This window comes from Python bivittatus, unplaced genomic scaffold, assembly GCF_059951505.1.
Source record: "Python bivittatus isolate LINGU-HERP-01145 unplaced genomic scaffold, Pbiv_v1 ctg000020_np1212, whole genome shotgun sequence".
NCBI lineage: Eukaryota > Metazoa > Chordata > Lepidosauria > Squamata > Pythonidae > Python > Python bivittatus.
The window spans coordinates 606,811-631,815 of NW_028277030.1; the positions used below are offsets into that span (position 1 = coordinate 606,811).

The 25,005-nt window shown below is 36.9% G+C and overlaps 1 protein-coding gene across 2 annotated transcripts in view; it reads left to right on the forward strand.

Annotated features, from left to right (window-relative positions):
- The window catches only part of AGAP1 (ArfGAP with GTPase domain, ankyrin repeat and PH domain 1), a 428,513-nt gene that overhangs the window by 253,327 nt on the left and 150,181 nt on the right, over positions 1-25,005 (forward strand). For both annotated transcript variants that reach the window (XM_088132847.1, XM_088132845.1), the window contains exon 12: positions 8,066-8,227. In XM_088132847.1, coding sequence (XP_087988973.1) covers positions 8,066-8,227 — 162 coding nt within the window. The remainder of the gene's footprint in view (positions 1-8,065; positions 8,228-25,005) is intronic.

The following is a 25,005-nucleotide window of genomic DNA, read 5'->3' on the forward strand; positions in this document are numbered from 1 at the left end:
CAAATACTAAAGCCATCAGGAGAGTTTAAAATGCTGGTTTACCCTCCTCCAAAAAGGGGGAGGGGTGCTCACAAACCTTTTTTCAGTATTGAACCGCCATTGACATCTAACGTTCCCACCATGCTGTTTTCCTCCACACTCCAGCAATCAGGACATCCAGCAAACCCATAAAATCCAAACTAATAGCATGAATATTCAGTGACCTAGAATACTAATTATTGTCATGAATATTAATGCGATCGGACTTGCGTTTTCCTCTTCTGTTCTTGTTCTCTTTTTTTCCACTCAGCCAGCTCTAAAGATGGGCCATAATGAGAGCATTTAAGAGAGAGCGCTCTCCGTCATGACAGGGACTGGGGTAATAAGCAGAGCTTGATTAACGTGGTGCACTTGGGGGAGAGATGAGAGGCTTCACATGGTCCTGTTGTGAGGGAGGCAATGAGGCACCGGCGGCTGTGTTGCTGCTCCCTCAGATTAATGAGGCCTAAGAGTGCATTAGGAACAGTGACAAAGGTTTGATCTAATGGGTTCAGTCATTTTTCCTTTGAGTGACAGACGCACAGAAGTAATTGGCTGTGCAGAATGGCAGCTCGTTGGCAGTACTTAAGGATACATTATCCCTGTTGTGTGGCCCACAGAGGCTGTTTATCAAAACTGCTCACACTGCAGACTTGCATTTACTAAACTGTTGTTACAGAGTAATATCTTCAAAATATTCCAGTAACAATAACAGCATAGGATCACAATCTTTGTGTGTAGGGGTCAGTTTTTCTCTTTGTTTAATTTTAAATGGTTTTGAAATAGAGTAATAATTATAGTTTGCTCTAACTTGGAGGTATTTGCTTCTTTGCACCTTGGTAAAGTTCATATACACCAAGATAGTCAATGTATTGCATATTTCTGTAATGATCAATGTGTTTGTGTATGTGAATTTTCAAAATCAAAAATGGACTTTACAAAAGATTGTCATGATTGGGAAAAATATTGTGCATTCTACCTTAACTCCTGTGCTTCCTGATGTTTCCTGATTTCATTACTTGAAAAAGCAAGGACTTCAATTCTTTTGAAAATCGAGAAGATCTACATATTTGTTCTGGAATTAATCTAAACGTATTTAATAATATATACATTTACTAAAGCAAATCTTTTAGAATTTGGGAGGAAAAATATTCCGATCTATTTGTGTCATTGCACCCCAGGTTTTTCAATACAGTTCTCCCATGGTAATAAGTTGAAAATCTAAAACATTTTTGTTAATAATAGCAAAACATTTTGACTGCCAAGCATGCTCTGATGATAGTGTACTTAGCATCATCACTTTTATATGAACATGAAGCTCAGTTTAATTTTTATTAATATTTTATTGAGATATTTACCTTGAAAGGGGTTTTCTGCAGGTTAATCATAGGATTTTGCTAATGTTTCTTTGTAGGTTGTAAATATTTTAAATTTATTATATTCTTCATCACTTGTTTTTTTTCTTAGTTATGTTTAAAAAATCACAAAGAATATTCTCAGACTTGGGGCAAAAACATACAGAACTAGATTGTTCGAAAGTTTCTAAAAGAATGTGTTGCAGAACATCAGCCTATTTAACTTTCTCTAATATGCTTTGGCAGTCTTTTAAGTGTAAAATAAAATTAGCTGGGGGATACAGTTGTTGCTAATTGTATATAACAATTACATTTATCTGATTGAATGGATCCTTGAAGATGCTGCTTTCATGTATAGAATAAGATATGTCTTAATTTTATGCTGATCATAGTGCAGAAAGGAAAACTTAGGGAGCATCTCATGTTGCTTTAGAAACATTAGCACTATGTTTTTTGACGCATGTCATGTGTTTCCCAGAGAGGCAATCCTCATTCATAACTATTACAAAGTTCTCATGAGACAATAAAGAAGTAGATGACATTCTACCTTCTCTGAGGTCTTCTGAAAGGAGATATATCCTCTTTAAATATATCTAAAAGGAGATATATTGGCAGAAAGAGGAGGAAGAAATATTGAATTCTTTCCTTTTTCTTCTCTCTTGAAATTTTCTTGTACAGGTGGTCTTCATTTAACAACCACTCGTTCAGCGACTGTTCAAACTTATGACGGTGTTGAATGAGTAGTAGTTACAATCGGCCCTTGTACTTACGTCCGCCACAGCATCACCACAGTCACGTGATTGTGATTTGCAACCTTTCTTGGCAGCTTCTGACGTGCAAAGTCAGTGGAGAAGCCGACAGGAAGTCACAAGTCATGATCATGTGAGGTCCTCACTTAACAACGGCAACTGGGACTGCCATCACTAAGGGGGGCATTCACATGTTTTTTTAATTTAAGACCATGTCACTTAATGATGGAGTTTTTGTTCCCAATTAGTGTTGTTAAGCCAGGACTACCTGTATGCACATCTCCCTGAGTTGGATTCAGCCTCCCATTTAGTTTATTGTAGAAACCTGGAGCAGGTTTCTCACTTAAATGGACTAAGAATTATAAATCCTTATGCTACATTTCACTCAGTAGTTCAATACCAGGTGCAAACCCAGCTGGTGCTTTCCAAATCCTTTGCTGCCTAAAGAGCTGTCCTGGGCAACAGTGCCGTTGAGGTAAGTCAAAATCAGCAAAATGGCAAACACATCATGGGGATGCAGGCCCACAGTTTTGTACATGTGTTGATGTCAAACATGGATTCAAAAATGGAGGGGCTTGCATTGTGACACTCCATCTGCCATCTTGCCAATTTTGACCCTTCCCCCATCCCAACCTTTGGACCTAGGAATGTAGAACTAGTTTCCTTTTTTTTCTGCTCCAGCCTAGTATTAAATAATAAAGTGAAAACTTAAATCAATAGCGAGATTTAAATGGCTTTGAAATTGTTGGTTGATAACTTTCCTCAAAACAAGAAGTTGTTTTCATTCTTTTGACAAGCAATCTCTTATATTATTCAAAGGTTAATATTATAATTAATGTTATAATAAACAGGAGAGAAATGAATAGCAGTAGTCACCATACATTATAGCAAAATGGAGAATAACATGAAAATAAGAGGGAAAGGGTATCTGTTATATAAGTTAAATCAGTATTTATAAATATTATTAATATCTTCCAGTAAAAGTATTTTAAATAAGATGGCTATAGCACGGTAAACACAATAAAAGGAGACACTGGCAAAGTAATATCACTCAACAAAACTTAGAATGTACAGGAAATACATTTATATGTAAAATCATATAAACCTCCCAAAGCTTATCTATCTACCACCACTTTGAACTTGACATTTCAAAGCTATTAAAAAGGAAGCTGAGCAGATAAATAGTGAGTGGGCGTTCCTTAACTGGGCCACCATAATTGTAATCCTATTGTATCATGTGGTCAGTGTAGAAGTAGGGACCTTTTGAGCAGAAAGATTTAAGAAAGGTCTTTTTACGTTTATATTGGAGATAGGTGGTCCTAAGTAATTTAGACATTTATAGGTTAACAGTGACATGAAACAAACAGTCAAACAGGTAGTTTTAGGGTAATGATGGATTCCATATTAGGAGTTATTAGGAAAGTGAGTAAACATACATCTGAATACTGTGTACTTTTACTACGTTTTGGGATATTGAAAACTTTGGAAAAAGTACAGAAAAGAGTACGAAGTACAGAAAGTACAGAGTTTGCATGTAGAATTGTCTGTTCCTTGTGATACTTTTAAATGGCTTAAGCCTCTCTATACTTTTAGGATTTCGATAATTTAGAGGTTTATGTACATTATACAGACGCCTCTTCCCATATTTTTGGACCACAATGTATTTTGTTTTTAAATTTAGGCCTCTATGTTCTACTTTTAATACTCACTTTAAATGGATATTTTATAGCATACAGGTGATCACCAGGAAAGTTAAATATATATTGTTCAACAGCGGGCCTATGTACCCAGAACATACAGAATATACCTGGCTAGACTATATAAAATATTATATCTACAAAAATAGTGGTAATGTAGTTTTTAACATTATACTACCTCTTTTTTTGTAATATAAATAGTATGTAATAGAGAATCCAGCCTAAGATATTTTTCCCCTCCTTTCCAGGGAAAGCAAGACTGCATTCCTTCCCATTCCATATGTTGCCATATGTTGATTACAAGACAACATCCTGCATTGCAGCTGAAAGAGAGAGGTTATCTTGGGAGTAGGGAGTGGTAGGACAAGCCACATGGGTTATATGATATTTTTCCTACATTTTGCTGCTGCCTCTTGATTAAAGAGCTGCAATTACCATATTTTTCCGTTAATAAGATGCCCCCATGTATAAGACGACCCCCCACTTTTCCAACCCAAAATTAAGAAATCAATATTTTAAAGATAAAGCAGAACACATTTTTATTTAGTAATTAGGTAATATTTACCTACACTCAGTGGGAGGAGGTCCAAACTGTCTCTCTGCAGCTCTGTTTCCATGCTCTTTTGCATAACTGATTACATTCAGTTTGAATTTTGCAGAGTAAGACATTCGCTTATTTATTTTTTTATTTTCCGACATCTTTATGGGCTCGGAATGCTCTGACATTACTGGTCCCTGTCGCATCTGCGTACTGCTTACACACTCTCCACCTCCAATGGGATGTGTTCCAATTGGTTTGTTCAGCATCAGCTGACGTCAGTTACACAAGGCTCATGATTGGAGGAAGTCTGTTTGCAGAGACAAGCTATCGGCAGTTTCACTCGTGATTGGAGGCTTGTGATTGGAGGAAGCCTGTTTGCAGAGACAAAGTATGGGCAGTTTCGCAACCACGCAGTTCTCTCCTCGGCTTACTTCCTTACATAAGATGCCCTTCAATTTTTAGTGTAATGATTTTAGAAAAAAGTATCGTCGTATAGACAGAAAAATACGGTAGGTATTAATAAACCTCACATGGTTAAGAATGGATGGCCATAAAAAGGAGTGAGCAAAGTAGAGCCTCTGAATACCATGACACCCATAACACCAGTGCCCACTAATTTAAATATTTTAAATAGATCAAAATCTCACACAGGGTTCATGTTCCTACATGATACCTTGCAAGATTTCAATCTTTTTTCCCAATCCATTTTTGTCTGTCTGTCTGGGAGAAAAACATAAATCTCATGACATCATGCAAAATTGCATGATTGTGATTGCCACTTGAAAACTCCTAAAATACACACATTTTTGGTTTTGATATGGCTCCTAAAATATGTACCAGGAGTACAAAAATTAAGAAGTGTAAAGGTTCTTAATTTGAAATGAATCATGCTTCCAGCTTTTATTCTGGACTCTTTATATACATTCAGTAACATAGAGTTTATCTTTTATATACATTTTGCTGTTATGTAAAGAAAAATAGCTGTGCATAAATATGCAGCCTTGACTGCAGTGTTTGTGAAAGGATGGGGCCACTTATTCCCCTCACATCTCCTCCTCCATGTCATGCTTGCCACAGAAGATAAACCCCCCTCCCAATAGGGACGGAGGTGCAAAAATGTAGCCAATAGGACACATGCAGCCTACCCACATCCTTTTTGCATCAATGGTCCTCCCTCCAAGTGACTGTGGCCAAAAATACCTGATCTTTTTGTATTTTGGGAGGACAGGTTAGGATCAAAATTGATTAAACTTCCCTATTTCACCCTTTAAAAAAAAACCCTGACCTTATCCCACTTTTGAAATGTGGCTGTAGAGAAAGGCATTAGTCTAACCTTTATTTAAAATTAAATACTGTCAGTTTAGGTAAAGTTTCCAGTTCAAATGGATTATATAATTTTTACAGATATTTAAACTATTCTGTTATGTATTTTTGTTCTTTCATCTTTATTAATAAAGTTAAAATTTTGTTTTGATTGGAAGTTCTCTCAGATAGGCTTGAGAGTAATTATGTTGAATTGAATGAATGTTTTGGAAATATTATTGTAATAAGATACTTTAGAATATCAGATCAATGTTTTAATCATACTAAAGACCCAATTATACAGATTCCTTTTTTGAGGGGATGATGTTACTTTACAAGATTCATTTTTATTCAGTAGGAAACCAGAACCATCCTTGCTCATTTAAGCCAGTTTTTGGCAACATACTGATAGTCATACATATAAAAGTGAAATAATCATTTTGAAATGCAAATTATTAAAAGAAAAATAGCATATGGTAGAGGCAAGTGCATGTTCAAATCAGTGCCTACATGTTAGGAATGTGACTAGAGCTGAAATTATTCTTTGGAAAGGATCTAGAGCTTTTGACACATCAAAGCTTGAGCAAATCAAGGCTTCCCAGTAAGCATATACACATATCCATATCAAGGAAGCAGGACTGAGAATACATGGATTAGCATAGTAATTTAACTGCCCCCTGCTAATCAACTAAAGCAACCAGATGATGCGTATATGATGTATTTGCAGAGGCACTCTTTCAGAACTCTGAATAAACCAGGTAGCTGACCATGTATTTTATGTTAATTCTAAGAGAAAGTGAGACAGATGCTGAGTTGCTGTTAGCCCTTGTATGCCAGATTTTGACATGAAGGTTTTATAAAAATGATTTCACAATAAAATCTCACTCATGGAAAATCCTATTAAGCGTCTGAGTACATGCTTTAGCAAACTGATTGGTTATATTCTTAGCGACGTTTCAGAATACCTGAGAAGTATGATATACGTATATACAGATCATGTTTAAATAATTGTTAGAGGTTAGAATAGGACTTTGCTTCCTGCTGGAGTACATTATAGAAGCTTTTTGTTGAACTGATGAAGTAACAGTTGTCATTAATAAGTCACTTCAGTGTAGTTATAATAATGTTGCTAGTTTCATTGTTATTGAATAGCAGTGTGTACTTGTGTGTATGTATAATTGAGTTCTGTATAGTGATAACAGAAATAAAGGTAAAACTCAGGGCTTATCTTGGGAAAGAGAAACTATTCCAAATGCTGTAGTTCATGTTAACATTTGTAACAATGTATGTTACGGTAGGAAATGCTTAATACAAATGGATAAACAAATTCATCTACTTCCATAAAACCTGGTGCAAATAACCATAACTATTGTTTATTTAGCTTTGCTCTTTTTTTGGTGAAAGAAACCTTTTTCTGTCATAAATTCACATGTTGGATTTTCACTGAATTCCAAAGAGCTGGTGTTGTCTGCCTGCCCTTAAAATATCTCAAATGTCTCAATCTTTAATAGAACTATTTAGGGCCAAAATAATTATCCTCTGTAATAATATAATTGGATTCCCCTGTCCAGGTATTTAATGTTCTCAAACTACCATTATCATGTTAGATTTTTATAGAAAAGTTATACTTCTTATCACATGTTTACTACTTAAGTTGGTTGTTTTGTTCTAAATTGGATTATTCTGAAACTCTGATATATGTAGCCTACAACAGGAAGTTTAGAAGTTGTAGCCAAGTATGCTTTTGTATATTCTCCAGAATTGTTATTGTGCCTTTCTCTCTTAAATTCAATTTTGTTTCATTTAAATCGTAATCAAACACATTACTAAAATGGAGGGAGAAAGAAGAAAAAATGTTTAAAATAATCTTCAAAAAGCCTCCCATGAACAAAAGGACTTATTTGATCTGTGTGGATCATGTATTCAGAGCAGTTTTTCCATTGACTGAGCTGGTCATTAACCATTTCACTCCCTCTATAGTTGATTGTGTCCCTGGAAATTTAACTCAGATGGTTGGGAATTCCTTAGAAGAGTTGGGAAAGTGATGCTGGTGTCTGCATTGAAGGGGGAAATCAGAAAAAAATCACATTCTCTCTGTTTTTTCTGTAAGCATACTAAGCAGAAGTCTTCTATGGAGATGTGCCCTCCAACCAAATATGTCTTGGTGCCAACCCTTTGAAACTGGAAGCTGGGTTTAACAGCACTGAGATTTTGTTCAAAGGAAGTAACTTAAATAGTTGAACTCTAAAAAGCATATACTGTATTCTTCCTTTTTATTTTACTGTATCATTATAATGATATGATAAATCACCTTTATATATTGTAGAATTTATTTTTTGTTCTTATTGTTCTGGTGGGTATTTCTAGATTTTCATTGTTAACTTCCTACTTCTCTCTTTCTAGGAAATGTGACTACTAGTACATCTGTGTCTCAGATGACAAGTGGCATCAGTCTTGTTTCCTTTAACAGTCGACCTGATGGGATGCATCAACGTTCCTATTCAGTTTCTAGTGCTGATCAGTGGAGTGAGGTGACAGTTGTTGCAAACTCTGGCATCAGTAGTGGTAAGACAGTGCTCTAGTTTTTATTTTATTTTATTTTATTTTATTTTATTTTATTTTAGTTAGCAAACTTATAACAGTAAATTCGTTAATTGGTTAAAGTTATAACAATAATTAAAATGTTGCTCAAAAGCTGTTGTTGCTTAAAAAACAGCAAGGTTGAGATGTGAAAAACGTAGCAAAGTACAGTTGTGTTGTAGAGAATACCCAGATGATCATAGTCTTAAAAAAAGAGATAGAATCTAGACAAGTGGTATACTTGGTTAAGGACTTATTGATCTAGTTTTCAATCTAGTGCCTCTATGGTACAAGGTATTTTACACAATACGCAACAGATACCAATTACACATACAACTGCTGCAGCTGTTTCTGATAACCAGTGAAATAGATTACCTTATAAAATAGTATGTGTGGTGGCAATGCTGTTTCTGTTAACTTTTCATCATGTCACAGGGCAGGAAGCCCATGCAGGACTTTTGCTTTCTCTTACTTCAGTTCTTTTACTGTCACTTTTACTTCTTTCATTTCTTTACTTTTCTTCATCTGCTTTTTTCCAAGATCCACTCTTAATGCTACCAAAAATGGTCTGTCCCACATTCATATCTCTTATCAACCTGTATCCATTACTAAATCACTCAGACTTTCATAAGCAATTAAATCATTCATGTTTTTAGATATGTATTCATTACTTTCCCATGTGTACATGTGAATAATTTATGTTTAAACTATGCATTTAAAACAACCAGACCTTTTTCTGAGCAGAGGAACAGTTACCGTTCTCCTTCTTTCTTGTGTTTCCAAGTGGCCCAATCACTTCTGTACTCTGGTTCCCACCATCCATTCATGACAGCTGCAGAATAGTTTTTTTCCCTGGATCAGTTTATTCATAATACTGCATAATTGATGGTGATTTCTGTTTTCCAAATCCATCTACACTTGCCCAAAAGGCCAAGAATTTTCCAGAATTGTCATTTTAACTATTATGTTCCTTCATAAACAGCTTGCCTGTTTGGAACTGTTGTTTGTGCCTCAAGCTCGTGCTGAATTCACCATCTTGGCATTATCTGTCATTTTAAAACTAATTTTAGTTATTTTGCTTTCTTAGGGCTTTAGATCAAGCTGCCATTAAAACATGTTGTTGCTGTCCTGTATATACAGTGGTACCTCGGGTTACGAACGCCTCTGTTAACGCATTTTTCGGGTTGCGACCAGCTCCGGCCACAAAAATTTACCTCGCCTCGGGGTACAAACCGGATCCGCGGCCATTTTCCCTGCTGCCACGCGGTCGCGGCTTCCTGTGGGCGAGATCGCGGTAGCAAGGAGACATTCAGTGAGGCTTCTGGTGTGTTTCGTGGCGTTTTGGAAGGTTTTTGGTGTGCTTGTCAGCATGGCTCCAAAGAAAATGCAGAGCAGGCTTGGCAAGAATAATGATGATGAATGATAACGTGTTCTCTCATTTCCGGAGGGATATGCAGCGCAGGAAAAAACAACTGACTTTAGACAGGTTTTTCCCCAGAACTGAGTCTGCAGCTAAGAGGCAAAGAAGAGAGGAAACCCCTGAAGCAGATCTCCCCGATGTCCTTTTGGAGGGGGACTCTCCCTCCAAACAATAACTGCCTCCCCACCCCATTCTCCCTCTTCATACTGTACTGTACTGTACTTTTTTTCATGTTTTTGTGGTTTAAAAATAAAATGCATATGTTTCAGAACAGATTAACCATATTTACATTGAACCTTATGGGGGAAATTTGCCTCGGGTTGCGACCAAATTCGGAGGGCGGATTAATCGTATTTACATTGAACCTTATGGGGAAATTTGCCTCGGGGTGCGACCAGATTTGGAGGGCGGAATGGATTAACTGTATTTACATTGAACCTTATGGGAAAATTTGCCTCGGGTTGCGACCAATTTGAGTTGCGACCAGAGTCACGGAACGGATTAAGTTCATAACCCGAGGTACCACTGTATTGCAATATCTTAGAAAAAATGGCTGCTACTGGCAATTATGGTTGAGTGACTCCATTTCCCAAATTCATCAGATTACTTCATCTTAGTGCTCATAAAGTAACAAAAAATATTTAAAGTTATTTAACACAGACCATATTGAAAAAATAAATCTATGGAAGGGAAAAGGTAGTGAAGATGATAGAACAGAGGAGAATAAGTTTTCTTGTCAGCATGCTTTCTCTTTTTCTGGAACAAGTATAAATTAAGAATGGAATGTTTTAGTCATTATCAAAAATATAACAAGATTAATTTAAACTACATAAATCAAGAAACTGATAATGTAAATTATAAATTATTGGATTTTTTTAACACTCAGATTTCTTAAATGCAGCTGGCCCCCACTAAATGACCACTCATACAGCAACTGTTCAAACTTACAATGATGTTGAATGAGTGGTACTTACAACCAGTCCTTGTACTTATATTGGTCACAGCATCTCCACGGTCACGTGTTTGTCATTTATAAACTTCTTTGCTAGCTTCCTACAAGCAAAGTTAATGGGGACGCTGGCAGGAAGTCACAAATGGTAACCATATGTTGTCCTCGCTTAACAATCCATGGTGATTTGCTTAATGACAGCAACCAGAAGTGCTGGAATGTCCGTTGCTAAGCTGCAGGGTCACGTGGCATCATGCTTTATGACCACATTGCTTAGTGGTGGAAATTCCAGTCCCAATTATCATTGTTAAATGAGGACTACCTGTATCTAAGTACAGAAACTAGATGAAATCTCAAAAACATACTGGCACTTTTCAAAGAAAAATCATTAAAAAAACAACCAAAAGAATTACAATATACAGTAAAATGTTTGTAAATATTTTATATTTAGGAAAGTTTATGTTGTCATAGTTAAAACAGGAATATTTAAATGTTTTTAAATTGGAAAAAAACATTAATGAAAAACATTTTGGGGAAAAATAACCTGTTCGCATAACATACCAGGGCTGGGCAGGTCATATGCAGCCCAGCAAACCAATTTTTCTTCTCTTGTAGCCCAATATTACACAGCCAAAGTTTAGTAACGAAACATGGAATTTTGGTGGCACAACCTCTCATTAAAATATAGATAGATATAGATATAAAACTAATGAATTAAACCTCTAGTAAGGTAGTTTTACTAAAGCCATAAAAACAACATTCCCGAAAGGCTTGCAAAAGGGTGAATGTTCTGCTTTTGGTTCCTCTGGAAAAAACAGCAAACCTCACTAGAACCCCTTTGCTCCTCAGCAGCCAAAAATGTGTGCCTGCTCTTCCTTCCTTCCTTCCTTCCTTCCTTCCTTCCTTCCTTCCTTCCTTCCTTCCTTCCTTCCTTCCTTCCTTCCTTCCTTCCTTCCTTCCTTCCTTCCTTCCTTCCTTCCTTCCTTCCTTCCTTCCCTCCCTCCCTCCCTCCCTCCCCGCAATTGTGAGCCACACAAAAGAACTCCTGCCATTCATTCATTCATTCATTCATTCCTTCATTCATTCATTCCATTTATATGGCCACACATCTCAAGTATATGAATCTGAGTGGCTAACAACAGTTAAAAACACCATAAAACACATAACAATAAAAAAGAACATACACATGAGTATCAGCCAATGTAAAAAAAAAAAAAAAAACCTGAACAACCCATACAAGTCAACAAAACCATTGCACAGGCTCTATCTCACATCCAGTTCCCAAAACTCAGTGACAAAACTGTGTCTTTAACGCTTTATGAAAGTCCAGCAGAGTCAAAGCCAATCTATTCTCTGGAGCGATTGCAAGAATAATTCCCCTGGTTTGTCAATTATGTACAGTACTGTGCAAAAGTTTTAGGCAGGTGTGAAAAAATGCTGTAAAGTAAGAATGCTTTCAAAAATATTTTTGAAAGTAATTGTTTATGTTTATCAATTTACAACATGCAAAGTGAGCAAACAGAAGAAAAATCTAAATCAAATCAATATTTGGTGTGACTGCCCTGTGGCTTCAAACCAGCATCAATTCTTACACTTGCACACTTTGTACAAAGTCAGAGATCTTGCAGGATTAGAGTCAGGTGTATGATTAACCAATTATACCAAGTAGGTGCTAATGATCATCAATTTCATATGTAGGTTGAAACACAGTCATTAACTGAAACAGAAACAGCTGTGTAAGAGGCTTAAAACTGGGTGAGGAACAGCCAAACTCTGCTACTAAGGTGAGGTTGTGGAAGACAGTTTCATGTCACAGGTCATATACCACGGCAAGACTGAGCACACCAACAAGATACAAGGTAGTTATACTGCATCAGCAAGATCTCTCCCAGGCAAACATTTCAAAGCAGACTGGTGTTTCAAGATGTGCTGTTCAAGCTCTTTTGAAGCAGCACAAAGAAATGGGCAACGTTGAGGACTGTAGACGCAGTGGTCGGCCAAGGAAACTTAATGCAGCAGATGGAAGACACATCATGCTTACTTCCCTTCGACATCAGAAGATGTCCAGCAGTGCCATCAGCACAGAACTGGTGAAAACCAGTGGGACCCAGGTATACCCATCTACTGTCTGGAGAAATCTGGCCAGAAGTGGTCTTCATGGAAGAATTGTGGCCAAAAAGCCATACCTCCGACAAGGCTAAGCGACTCAACTATGCACGAAAACATAAGAACTGGGGTGCAGAAAAAGGCAGCAGGTGCTCTGGCTGATGAGTCAAAATTTGAAATGTTTGGCTGTAGCAGGAGGCAGTTTGTTCACCGAAGGGCTGGAGTGCGGTACAAGAATGAGTGTCTGCAGGCAATAGTGAAGCATGGTGGAGGTTCCTTGCAAGTTTGGGGCTGCATTTCTGCAAATGGAGTTGGAGGTTTGGTCAGGATCAATGGTGTCCTCAATGCTGAGAAATACAGGCAGATACTTATCCATCATGCCATACCATCAGGGAGGCATGTGATTGGCCCAGATTGATTCTGCAACAGGACGACGACCCCAAACATACAGCCAATGTCATTAAGAACTATCTTCAGTGTAAGGAAGAACAAGGAGTCCTGGAAGTGATGGTTTGGCCCCCACAGAACCCTGATCTCAACATCATCGAGTCTGTCTGGGATTCCATGAAGAGACAGAAGGATCTGAGGCAGCCTACATCCACAGGAGATCTGTGGTTAGTTCTCCAGGATGTTTGGAACAACCTGCCTGCCGAGTTCCTTCAAAAACTGTGTGCAAGCATACCTAGAAGAATTGATGCTGTTTTGAAGGCAAAGGGTGGATGCTGTTTTGAAGGCAAAGGCAAATATTGATTTGATTTGGGTTTTTCTTCTGTTCGCTCACTTTGCATTTTGTAAATTGATAAACATAAACAATTACAATATATATTTTTGAAAGCGTTCTTACTTTACAGCATTTTTTCACACCTGCCTAAAACTTTTGCACAGTACTGTATTTCTTGGAGAATACATTGCAGACCATCTTTTCTTTTATTGATTTGATTAGTTGTATAGAATGTATATTCAAAGAAGCATCCTAACAATTATTTTAGATATTACAACTTAACTAGGGCTGTGCTGAGATATGTCAGGGTAACATACAACAATGTTTTGTTTATCTGAGGCAGAGTTAACATCTTTGACTGTTACTGCTATGAATCAAAATCCATCACAAAGCTGTGATCCCAGTATGTTGATTTGGAGCTGTGTCACACTACAAATAATAGCTCTTCATAGAGCCATGGGTTCCAAGAAGGTGGAGGGCAACTTTAGGGAACAGGGCATAAAATAGTATTAGCTATCTAACACTATCTATGAAGGAAAAATATAGGACGCTCATACAAGATGGGGGATTTATGGCTAGAACCATTGCATCAGAGAAGGACTTGCATATGAAGAACCAGGCTGAACACGGGTCAGCAGTGTGAGACAGCTGCTAGAAGGGCTAACATAGTTCTGGACTTCATCAGAAAAAGCATCATTTCAAAGAAGCATGAAGCCCTTATTCCCCTCTACTCTGCACTGGTGAGACCACCCTGGAGTATTGTTTATGATTCTGGACACCACATTTCCAGAAGGATACAGAGGAGGGCAAAAAATATGAAACAGGAACTTGAGGACATGTCTTGTGAAGAATGGCTGAGAAACTTCATACTGATGTTCAGTATGGGGAAAAGAAGATTGAGAGGACCCTTAATATCAGTTATCAGGTACATCAAGGGGTGCCATAGGGAAGATGGTAAAGCACTGTTTTCCATTGTCATGGATACCAGGACCAGAAATAATGGGTACAAGTTTGCAGCTATTTACATATAATTTAAATCGAAGGAAAAACTTTCAAAGGGTAAGATCTGTGCAACAATGGAACAGTCTACCTATGGTGGTTGTGGCTTCTCCATCTCCAGAGGGTTTAAGAAGAGACTAGACAGCCAACTTTTGAAGACAGTTTAACTGGTTTTCTTGCACATTGCAGAGGGTTGGATTAGATTATCCTAATGGTCCCTTCCTCCATAATCCTTTGTTTCTGTATGTACTATTTTACTGTGCTTTGTCAGTTACATTATTGGTTAACATACGAAAAAGAGTATTTAATTTCCGATTTTTCCTCCACCTCCTAATAAAGGATTTTGAATTTTATAGTAATAAAAAAGATAATACTGTGAAATCAGCAGGAATTGAGAAGAAGCTAAATGTCTTTTTAAATTCAAATGCAAATATAGCGGAGAATGTATCATTTTGTCACATGGTTTTATTGTAGACAAAATAACTTATTGGAATTAATTTTTCTCTGCACTTTTTCACATTAAATTAATACTTTGTAAGGCTCTGGAGAAGTTTTCAAAGTCTTTCTATCCAAATGTTTGATTCCCTGCAGTGTCTGTATTTTAAGCAACTGTGAACATCCTCTAATTAGATAAATTACTTTGGAGAGGGCAGAGCTACAAACAGGAGGTGCTGGTTAAATTCAAGAGGGGAAGATAGAAAAATTCATTCTATGAAATGGAATGCCCCACTGCTTTATGACTATTACAGCTGTAATGTTTTACATTGAAGTACCTGAAGTTTAAAATTAAATGTCTAATATAATTTGACACCAGTAACATGAAGTCTGTGACTGTCCTTAGAGAATATCGAGACAGTTCATTGGCTACTTCAAATTGCTGTATCTCGACGGTGAGAAAATCACAAAACTGGATCGCCTTTTATTTAAATGCTAGCTGCTGTTCAACATAACTAAATGCAAAAAAGAAAAAACTGAGCTTTGACTTTTATATTTAATACTGTCTCAATACTATATGAAAAGTACTTTTTTAATTTACTTATGTCTTCTGAATGACAGAAATAATTTTAGCAGCAGGAGTGATAAAAAAAAAAAATTCCCAGAGGTAGTAACTCTGCCCAGGAAGCTCTTCTATAGATTCTTTATGGGAACACAATTGATCTAAGTGTCAAGCCTTTATGTAGTTTAAACTGTTTATCACTTTAATAGTGACACTGAGACCATAGACTTTGGTTTATAAGTTACTGTGCAAGAATGTGGCCTCTGTAAGTATGCAGTGTAGCAGCCTGATGTTATGGATAGATTTTGAATGATCAACCTTGTAGTAACTATTGGCTAAGTTATCTTGTTGCATCTGATTTGAAGACGTACAGTTCTCTTTGAACTGTTTACTGGTCTGGTTTCATTTGGCTTCTAGATGCTCATTTTTTCAATATTAACAATTTTTGTGTCAAAATACATATTTGTCATTTTAATCCTTTGCATAGCTGTCTCCCTTGCTGGCTCTATTTTTTTCTAGTTCTTGTTCACTCAGTTGGGCAAATCTTAAATTATTTTTTTTCTTGTGTTTTTCTCATACATATTGTATTCAGAGTTGTCAGTCCACCATGGCACTGACATTGTTTGTAGAACAGATTTTCACCTGCAGCCACTGCCCATTCAACACTAAATCTACTCTACACAGATGGAGAACCCTTTGAAGGAGAAGGTAAAGTGGGGAGTAAAAGAGTAAAAGTAAAATCCTGTTATGCAGCTGGAAGCCTGTTTGCACAATATCAGAGATACATCAGTATGTTGATGTATCAGATGAATGCAGTACAGTAGTGCTTTCAGAAATGCATGCTCACCTGCAAACTAGTAGAGCTAAATGGGCAGGGAGGGGAGATGAGGATCATGTATCAGTCCTGCCCTTCTTCCAATGTCCCCTTGCCTGGCTACATTGTAATACAGAGACATTTAAAACGATAGGCAGGTGATGTGCCTTCAAAATCCTTTACATTGCTCAGTACATGGAAATGCAAAGGGCAGAACTTTATCTAAGCTAATACATCTAACTTCTCCTTCCCACTTTAGCTTCACTTGACTGCTGGTAACTCTTGTACTGGAATATGATTATGGCCAATGCTGACCTCTTATATAAAAAAATAAAAACGCTGTCATTCTCCAGATTTCTCTATCATAGTACCTGCCCTTTGTAAAAGTATCCCCTGGAGGTTTGAGTTGTCCTGATCCTTACTAGCTTTTATTGCATTGGATGTATTTTGAGTTGTTATGAGTAGGTTAGCTAATAACTTTGATTAATTAATAAATAAGTGAGAGGATGAGGAGAAATCATATATATTAACTTTCCTTAGTTTAAACCTAACTTGAACAGAATGGTTTCCAATTGCTTAGTAAAGAACTGTTGTATGTTTTGGAGGAATGAAGTAGTTTAGTTGGCCTAATTAACTCTTTTTATCATTAAAAAAAAATCAGAAGAGCCTTGATAACGTAAGTCTTCTTATACTTCATAAACTGATTAATAGGATTGGTCAAACATAAACAAGAAACTGCATTGATCTGGACCATGATAAGTACAGAAATAAGCAGGAGTTACTCCATTCACTTTTTCTAGTTAAACCATCATAATCAAAATAGCAAGTTGTCTTACCATTCTGTCTCTCCAGTTTTGACGGCTGAGCCCCATCAACAGTTAGAGCAGTAAAATGGGATTATCAGCAGAGAGAAAGTCCAGCAGGAGCAAGCCAAAGTTGATAGTCTTTGATGTTTCTATTGGCCCAGAATCACTAAATAATTTCCAAACCAGGCTGCTAAGCTGGGAAGAAGAGATTTATAACTCAGTTCTCATCAGCCATTCTGTACATCCTCATCCCCTTCTCCTCTTTGATTTATTTTTAAGCTGCCCAATGATTTTCCTTCTCCATAATATCACCATGAAAAACAAAGCAACATCCATGTGACATTACTTGTAAAGGCTCACCAAGAGTGACTCCATTTGTGGAATTATGCTGGCATATTGGCATTTGTATAACTGTGCTGCCAAACCTTGGACTAACTTGAATTTTGATTGCTATCTTAAGTAAGAGAAAAACAGTCAACAGCAACCACAAAATACAGTAATTCAAACTATTAAACGTACTGTAAATACCTGTCAGCCCTTTGAGGTAGGCCAGATCAGGAAACACATTTCGCAGAAAGACCAGATCTATACTTTATTGAAATAGGCCATGATAACAGAATCTTGCATTCTGATTGTGCTTCTCCTCCCCTCCTTATATTCCAGGAATCGTCCTGAGTGTCTTAATACTATTTCCCTTCCCAGGATTTAAGAAATGTTTCTGTCCTCTTTGTTTATATGATGGTTTCTGAATATTTGCTTCAAAGTTGTCTCCCTGGCTCTCTACAATACTATCACAGTAGAACATAAAATGTGTTGTTATATGAATCCAAACAGAATTTTCTACAAGATAAATATGTTTCCCATTTTCTGAGGGGAGGTGATTAAAGAGATTATTGGGATAGTGAATGTTTCCTGTATGTGGCACTCATAGTCATATCTGAGAATGATCACAGACTAGGGCTGTGTAGCACTTCAGAAATAATTTGGAAAAGGTATTTGGGGTACAAAAGCAGCTCAAAAATTGCTGAAAAAAGATGGAACTGCTTTAAACATTATAAGGTTAAAATTCTGTCATTTATGGTGACAATAGCACAAAACTTTGGTCAGAAAAAAGCATATCAAACAACTCTTAAATATAGTGTAGATATATATTATGAAAGCAAAACACTGATTTTTTATTATTAACCGCCCCAGTGTAGGTTGTAGCTCAACAGTGGAAATATATGAATGGGGTTTTATTGAAGCTGTGGTACAACAGTTTGGACCATTTCCTTTATGAGAAAAATGTTATAAATTAAAACCATAAGGGAAACTCAAAGTAGGGAGTTTATTTTGTGCAATTTATATGACTATGTCCTTCTCAAAGAGCACAAATACTAAACATCCACCAGCTAAAGACTTTCAGAAATTTTGAAATATTAAAATAAAATAACCAGAAACTACTTTCTAAAACTGTTGTAGGGGAAAATAAAAGTATATTTTTTAAGTGGATTAGAAAAGTTAAATTTTTAAAAAACTGCCCTAGGTACATAGGCCAAGAACATAATTTTTTAAAAAAATGCTTTAAGAGGCTACAAAAAGTTTCCTCTTTCATATCTGTTGTAGGCAGCTTGAGTTTATAATGAAAATAACAAAGATAACCACCAACACACAAATCATATGTTCTAGTGTATTTGTAGATCAATCTGCTCTGTGAGACAGCACCATAGAATATATTACTTTAAAGAATATTAAATGCTATAGTTTCTCAGTAACCAGAGGAGAAGATGAGAGACTTCATCTAGATGTAGATATTTTCCCACTTTTTTCTGTGCAGTCAAAATAGGATAAGAATAGCTTGATTTTTGAAGCCATTTCCCTTTTCAAGCTCTGAACATCAGTATCTATTGAGAGAAGTCTGCAGTAATTAGATTTCAATCCATGTGTCTGCCATTAAGGGAAACCAGACTTTTGTTCCCAAGGCAGAGCCAAAAATTAATGCTCTCACCCTGGAGGAATCAGTTAGATTATGGTGGCAGTCTCTCATGCACCTCACTCTATCCCTGATGTACAGATACAGTAATAGCTGATTGCTGTCCTTCATTCCTTCCAAATATCAATTGCCTGTAGCAGCAGACTCTGTCAATCTATTGCAAGGCTTCCTCATTTTATACTGACATGGGCCATCTGTCTTTCCTTTTAACAGGGTTTCAGGTTTCAGGTCAAGAATGTCCTGAATGTGGTACCTCAACAGAACTTAGTCCTTTATAAGCGATCCAAAGCTGTATGATAGCTCTATACACTATCTAAGGCTTCTAATGTCTAGATTTCTACCATGCCTTTCCTCCAGGAACTTAAGACAGTTTACTGAGGATCTCCTTTTTTATTCCCACAACAATCCTATGCAGTAGGAGTCTCTTCATTGGTTTTTCTGTCTGCTCCTTGGTAACCAAGATATTAGACAAATTGAATGAAGACAATGGATTTTTTTTTCCTTGGCAGTTTTTGTTCAAAAAAGTTTTGATGGAGTCAAAAGGGAAGCAAAAACTGCTTCGGGGGAAGAGACCTGCCCTGCCATCTGTCCATCATATATAGAGTAATATAAACCTAGGGATATATAGGAATTGCTCAGCCCCCCTTGGGATACCTTTACTTGGCCAAGCTGTATAAGATCAGAGGGTTTTAACAATGAGAATATTCTCCCACTGTTAGCTGAATGGGAGTTTCATCTTCAGATAAATCTAATTTTTTTCTGGATGTGGGAATACAGAACAGACTGGGTCCTTACTGATCTAACATTCAGATTGTGTCTCTGGTGCTACTCCAGGGAAGAATTATCAAATATTTAACATTGTTCATTGTTTTGACATGATGCAGCTGGGGAAAAAAAAGCAAATGCAGCTCTAAGCTGCATCAGTAGAAATACAGAGAAGTCATTGTACTTCGGTATTCTGCATTGGACAAATCACGCCTGGAGTATTGCATTCATTTCTGGGCCCTTCATTTTAGGAAGGATACTGACAAACTGGAGCATACCCAGAGGAAAGCAAACAAGATGATAAAGGATCTGGAAGGAAAGATTTAATGAGGAACAGTTGGAGGTATTGGGTATGTTTAGCCCAGAAAGTAGAAAACTGCATGGCAACATTAGCTATTTTCAAGCAACCGAAGAGCTACCATGGAGAAGATGAGCAGAATTGTTTAGCATTGATCTAGAAGAAAAAAAAAGAAATGGTTTAAATTCCAATGAAGGAGAATTTGGCTAGACATCAAGAAAACAATCCTAATGGCAAGAGCTACTTAACAATGGAATAGACTGCCACTCTTCATTGGAGTTGTATAAATGGCTAGATGGAGATCTGTCAAGGATACTGTAGTAGTGGATTCCTGTGTAGGGCAGGGGATTGGATAAGATTATCTCCAAGGTCTCTTTCAACCTTTACATTCAATGATTCTATGATATTTTCTTAAATCATAGCAAAAGTTCCAAAGTAGAGATTCTGCACTTTTTATAGTTTACAGAAGTTGGGTGCTGTTCTCAGAATGTTCAGAGATAATTATATCCATGGTATTTCACTACAAACCTACTACAAAACTTATGTTTTTAGCTGATAGGTTCTCAAGAAAAGGCCTTATGTTTGCAGAAAATTCACATGCTCCTATTCAATATTTTTATTAGGTGAGAATTTCAACAGTTTTAGAGGATCCGACATTCCTTGCCAAGTGGTGCTTTTGATTTTTCTGATATACCAATATATCAGATTTTTCTGGTTTACCCATAAACCAGAATGCTTTTACTCTCTCCTGTTCTAGATGCTCTCTTTCCTGTTCTAGAGTATGGTTAGGATCTAAGAGCAGCAAAAATATAGTCCAAGATCAACTCCAGAAGAGTTACTTATAGCTAGAAACACACAAAAGAGTGGTCAGTAATTTGGTGCAGAAAGCAAAACCCAAACCAATCTGACTCTTAGGTAAGATTATAAAGAAAAAAACATCATAGAGGAGATCCTGTCCTGCAGCTTTTCCAAATCAGGAAGATTGGGCAGGTAGGGAGGCTGCAGTGTGATAGATGTGTAACAACACCAAATCAAGAACATCTGAACCCTCCACTACTCCACAACAATAAAGAAGCTTAAGCATATTACCAAGGAAATGCTGAAGTTTATTGAGAATGTGGATAAGAAAACAAAAAACTCTTTTTTCTGCAAAGAAACCTTCAGGGAATTGGAAGATATATTTCAGTATGCTATTAGTTTGAATTACCATGCATTTCACTTTGTAAGAAAGAGTTGCAGATTTCAATGATACTATTAAGTCAGACAAGTATTTCCCATTTTTAAAGAAGCAGCAATTTTTCCTTTGTGTATAAAATAAGATGGTCAGCAAGTTTGATGTTGCCTTGAGTGATGTGCCTTCAATTATAAGCCAAGAGAACAGTATAGAGAGCAAGCTAGAGCAGGGTTACTCTTTTAAGTACAAGCTTCAGGCAAGAGGTTGGAATAAATGGTGTAAAAAAATACTCTTACGATTCTTAATTTCCATTCAGCTCTACTTAGATTTTTTCAATTAATTAATTTAAACTGTATAAAACTTTGAAATATTGGAATTGCTTAAACTTTATAATTTATTGCATTACATAATTATTTTTAAAGGATTAGTTACACCTTACTCTGGCCATCAGATTCAGCTTCTGAGTTCATCTTGGTTGATCTACCAAGATCCTGCCAGAATATATGTGCTGCATTTCTTTTTAAAAATTTTTTTTTTTAAATACACTAGATAGTGCTTTAATTAAAACTATAATAAAAAACAAAGATTACACAGAAGCAAAACTTTTAAAAACTCACATAGCTTGGCAGTACATAAAGGTATATTTGGGAAGATATACATAATTGTAAACATCCATATTTAGTATTTCTAAGCAAAAAGACACTTTTGAATGTAGATAACGTAGATGAATGTAGAAACTAACATACCACTTATTCTCTGCAAGGTCAGCTTTGTAGCTCCATTAAATAATGATTAAATAACAAAAATAACCACAGCTCCAATAAATAACAAAGCCAGAAATAAAAACAATGAAGCAACTATAACAGCATCATAAAATTATATAAAATCTTAACAGTATCAAAACCAATAAGTAATGAAAGGACAACCCAGAATAAATAGTGTCAACATTTTTATGAAGTGGAACAGCAGAGTATACCAAGCTTGACAGGAGGCAAACTGAACTATCGGGTGCAGGAATGTTATAGTGTTTTTGCCACAACTAAAAGGGCCCTCGCCCTAATTGATTCCAGGTGAGTCTACTAGGGTGGCATGCACAAGAAAACTTTATCTACTGAAGGCAGCTTTCAGCTTCAAGGTGCATTCACAATGTGTTGTATTCAGCTTGGAAATCAACTAGGAGCCAGGCTGGTGTTGAGAAGCACTTAACAGAAGCTGCATATTGGAACCATTGCTGTTTTTGAACCTTCTTCATTCACATTCCATGTTGAGCATGTTACAGCGATCTAATTGAAAGGTAACAACATCCCTGAAAGAGCTACAGTGATGCTTAAGTTTGTGAACCCTTTTGAATTTTCAATATTTCTGCATAAATATGACCTAAAACATGGTCTGTTCTCCACACAAGTCCTAAAGCTAGATAAGCAGAACCCAATTAAACAAATTAGTGAAAAACATGACTTTTAAGCATCAGTGCATAGTTGCTAAATCATGCACCAATGGAAATGGGCACTGCACTGACCTGAGCACTCTAAGACGCACAGAATCAAAGAGCACCCCCAAATTGCAGACCTGATCCTTCAGGGAAATGCAGCCCTAACAGGAGCAGGAAAAGCTTGTGACCACTAAACCTGTGACTTAACAAGTTAATAGTAAATTTCTTGTGGAGTTGACAAATACCACGGACCTCTCTTTAAAGCTGTGGCTTTCATACAATAATAGTGGTTTCAATTTTCCAGATTTTAAACTATATCATTGGGCCTATTTGTTCCAGCATTGCTTGATATATAAGAATGTGTACTTATTATACACAAAGAGCAAAAATATCACACAGTTTCAGCTGAATTCTAAAGTGATTTACCAGTAAAGCTGAATCCTTGAGTCTACTTTTTCATATCTGTTAATCCCGAAATGAAATGCAAAAGCAAAATAATAAAATGCAGCAATTAACAATAACATTTAAATTCAAGATAAAGGGTAGAAACAAATGGATTGAAATAAGTTCTGTCCAATGGTCATGCAGAAATTTTGAGGGGATGTCATGAATTCCTGGATAGCCAGAAAGATTGAAACGTGGGAGAGCCCAGACCATAAAGTCTGCAGAGTTATGACTGACTCCCGGGGAAGTCACAAGAGAAGGAGCCCATGCTGTGTGTAGGGCAAGGCCAAGAGGGTAGAGAGGCTCAACCTGGTTGCCTTTCAACCCTGAGGTTTTATTCTTAATGGGAAATAAACATGGGAGCCACAATTACTCAACATATAAAATCAGTATCCCCAACTCTGGGTGACCAGAAGGGTTGAAAGGTGGTGGGCAAGGAGTATAGTCTCTGTATGAGCTCCAATCCCTGTGTATGTAGCCTGTGCCATAGGTAGCACTTAGCTGACAGGGAGGAGAGGCTGATACACTGCCACAGAGCCAGGAAGGAAACAAGATGCCAAGCCTATCACTTTGGGCAGCTGCTGGTAAAAACTGCATATTTGCTTAGCAACTTCTACTGCCATTGTTGAACAGTTGCTATTGCCCAAGGCATAGCAAGTAGTCCTTCAACCTGCCCAAGGGCACCAAAAGTTCAACCCCTTCAATATATTTGTGACCAGTGAGACTCCAACAGGCAATACATGTGGTTTCTTGAGGTCAGCTTCACCACTGGCACACTGGTAAGGGTTTGGAATCACCCCCCTCCTCTGTCCTGGTCAGCTGACTTCCAGGCCTGGGGAGTTGCTCAGATCCCATCATCTCCAGTCAAATGACTGGGGTGATGGGAGTTGGCATCTCAAGATTCTTGTGCACGGCAGAGTGGGATGAAAGTCAGAGGCTAGACCCATTGTTTTGGATTGGGATTGATGGAGTCAGTGAGTTGAGGTGAAGGAACAAAACATGAATCCTTAAATAAATTACCAGATCTTTAAAATAATTGATTACTTTTTAGCAATTTGCATATAGAATTGTCAAGTGGAAAACTGGAGGGAATTACAGAAACAATTGATATCTATCATATTATTACTGTTATTATTTTATCATCATGATCATCATTATTCATAGGGGTGGTCACACAAATTTATAGGCAGTCATGGCACCAAAAAGTCTGAGATCCTCTGGTTTACAAGAAGTGCCAGTGAAATACTGTAGTTAGTAACTATAATGAACATCATTTGTTAATAACATGGAGTTAAAGACCCAATAAATACTTATCTCAGAATTCCTTATAGAATGTTACAGATAGATTTGACAATTATTTCAAATACTAAATATATTTAAAATATTTAACCTTGAATTTTTAATGAAAGCACATTCATCAAAAGACATAATCATGCAAAGTATACAGTGGGGCAAAAAAGTATTTAGTCAGCCACCAATTGTGCAAGTTCTCCCACTTAAAAAGATGAGAGAGGCCTGTAATTTTCATCATAGGTATGCCTCAACTATGAGAGACAAAATGGGGGAAAAAATTGAGAAAATCACATTGTCTGATTTTTAAAGAATTTATTTGCAAATCATGGTGGAAAATAAGTATTTGGTCACCTACAAACAAGCAAGATGTCCGGCTCTCACAGACCTGTAACTACTTCTTTAAGAGGCTCCTCTGTCCTCCACTTGTTACCTGTAGTAATGGCACCTGTTTGACCTTGTTATCAGTATAAAAGACACCTGTCCACAACCTCAAACAGTCACACTCCAAACTCCACTATGGCCAAGGCCAAAGAGCTGTCGAAGGACACCAGAAACAAAATTGTAGACCTGCAC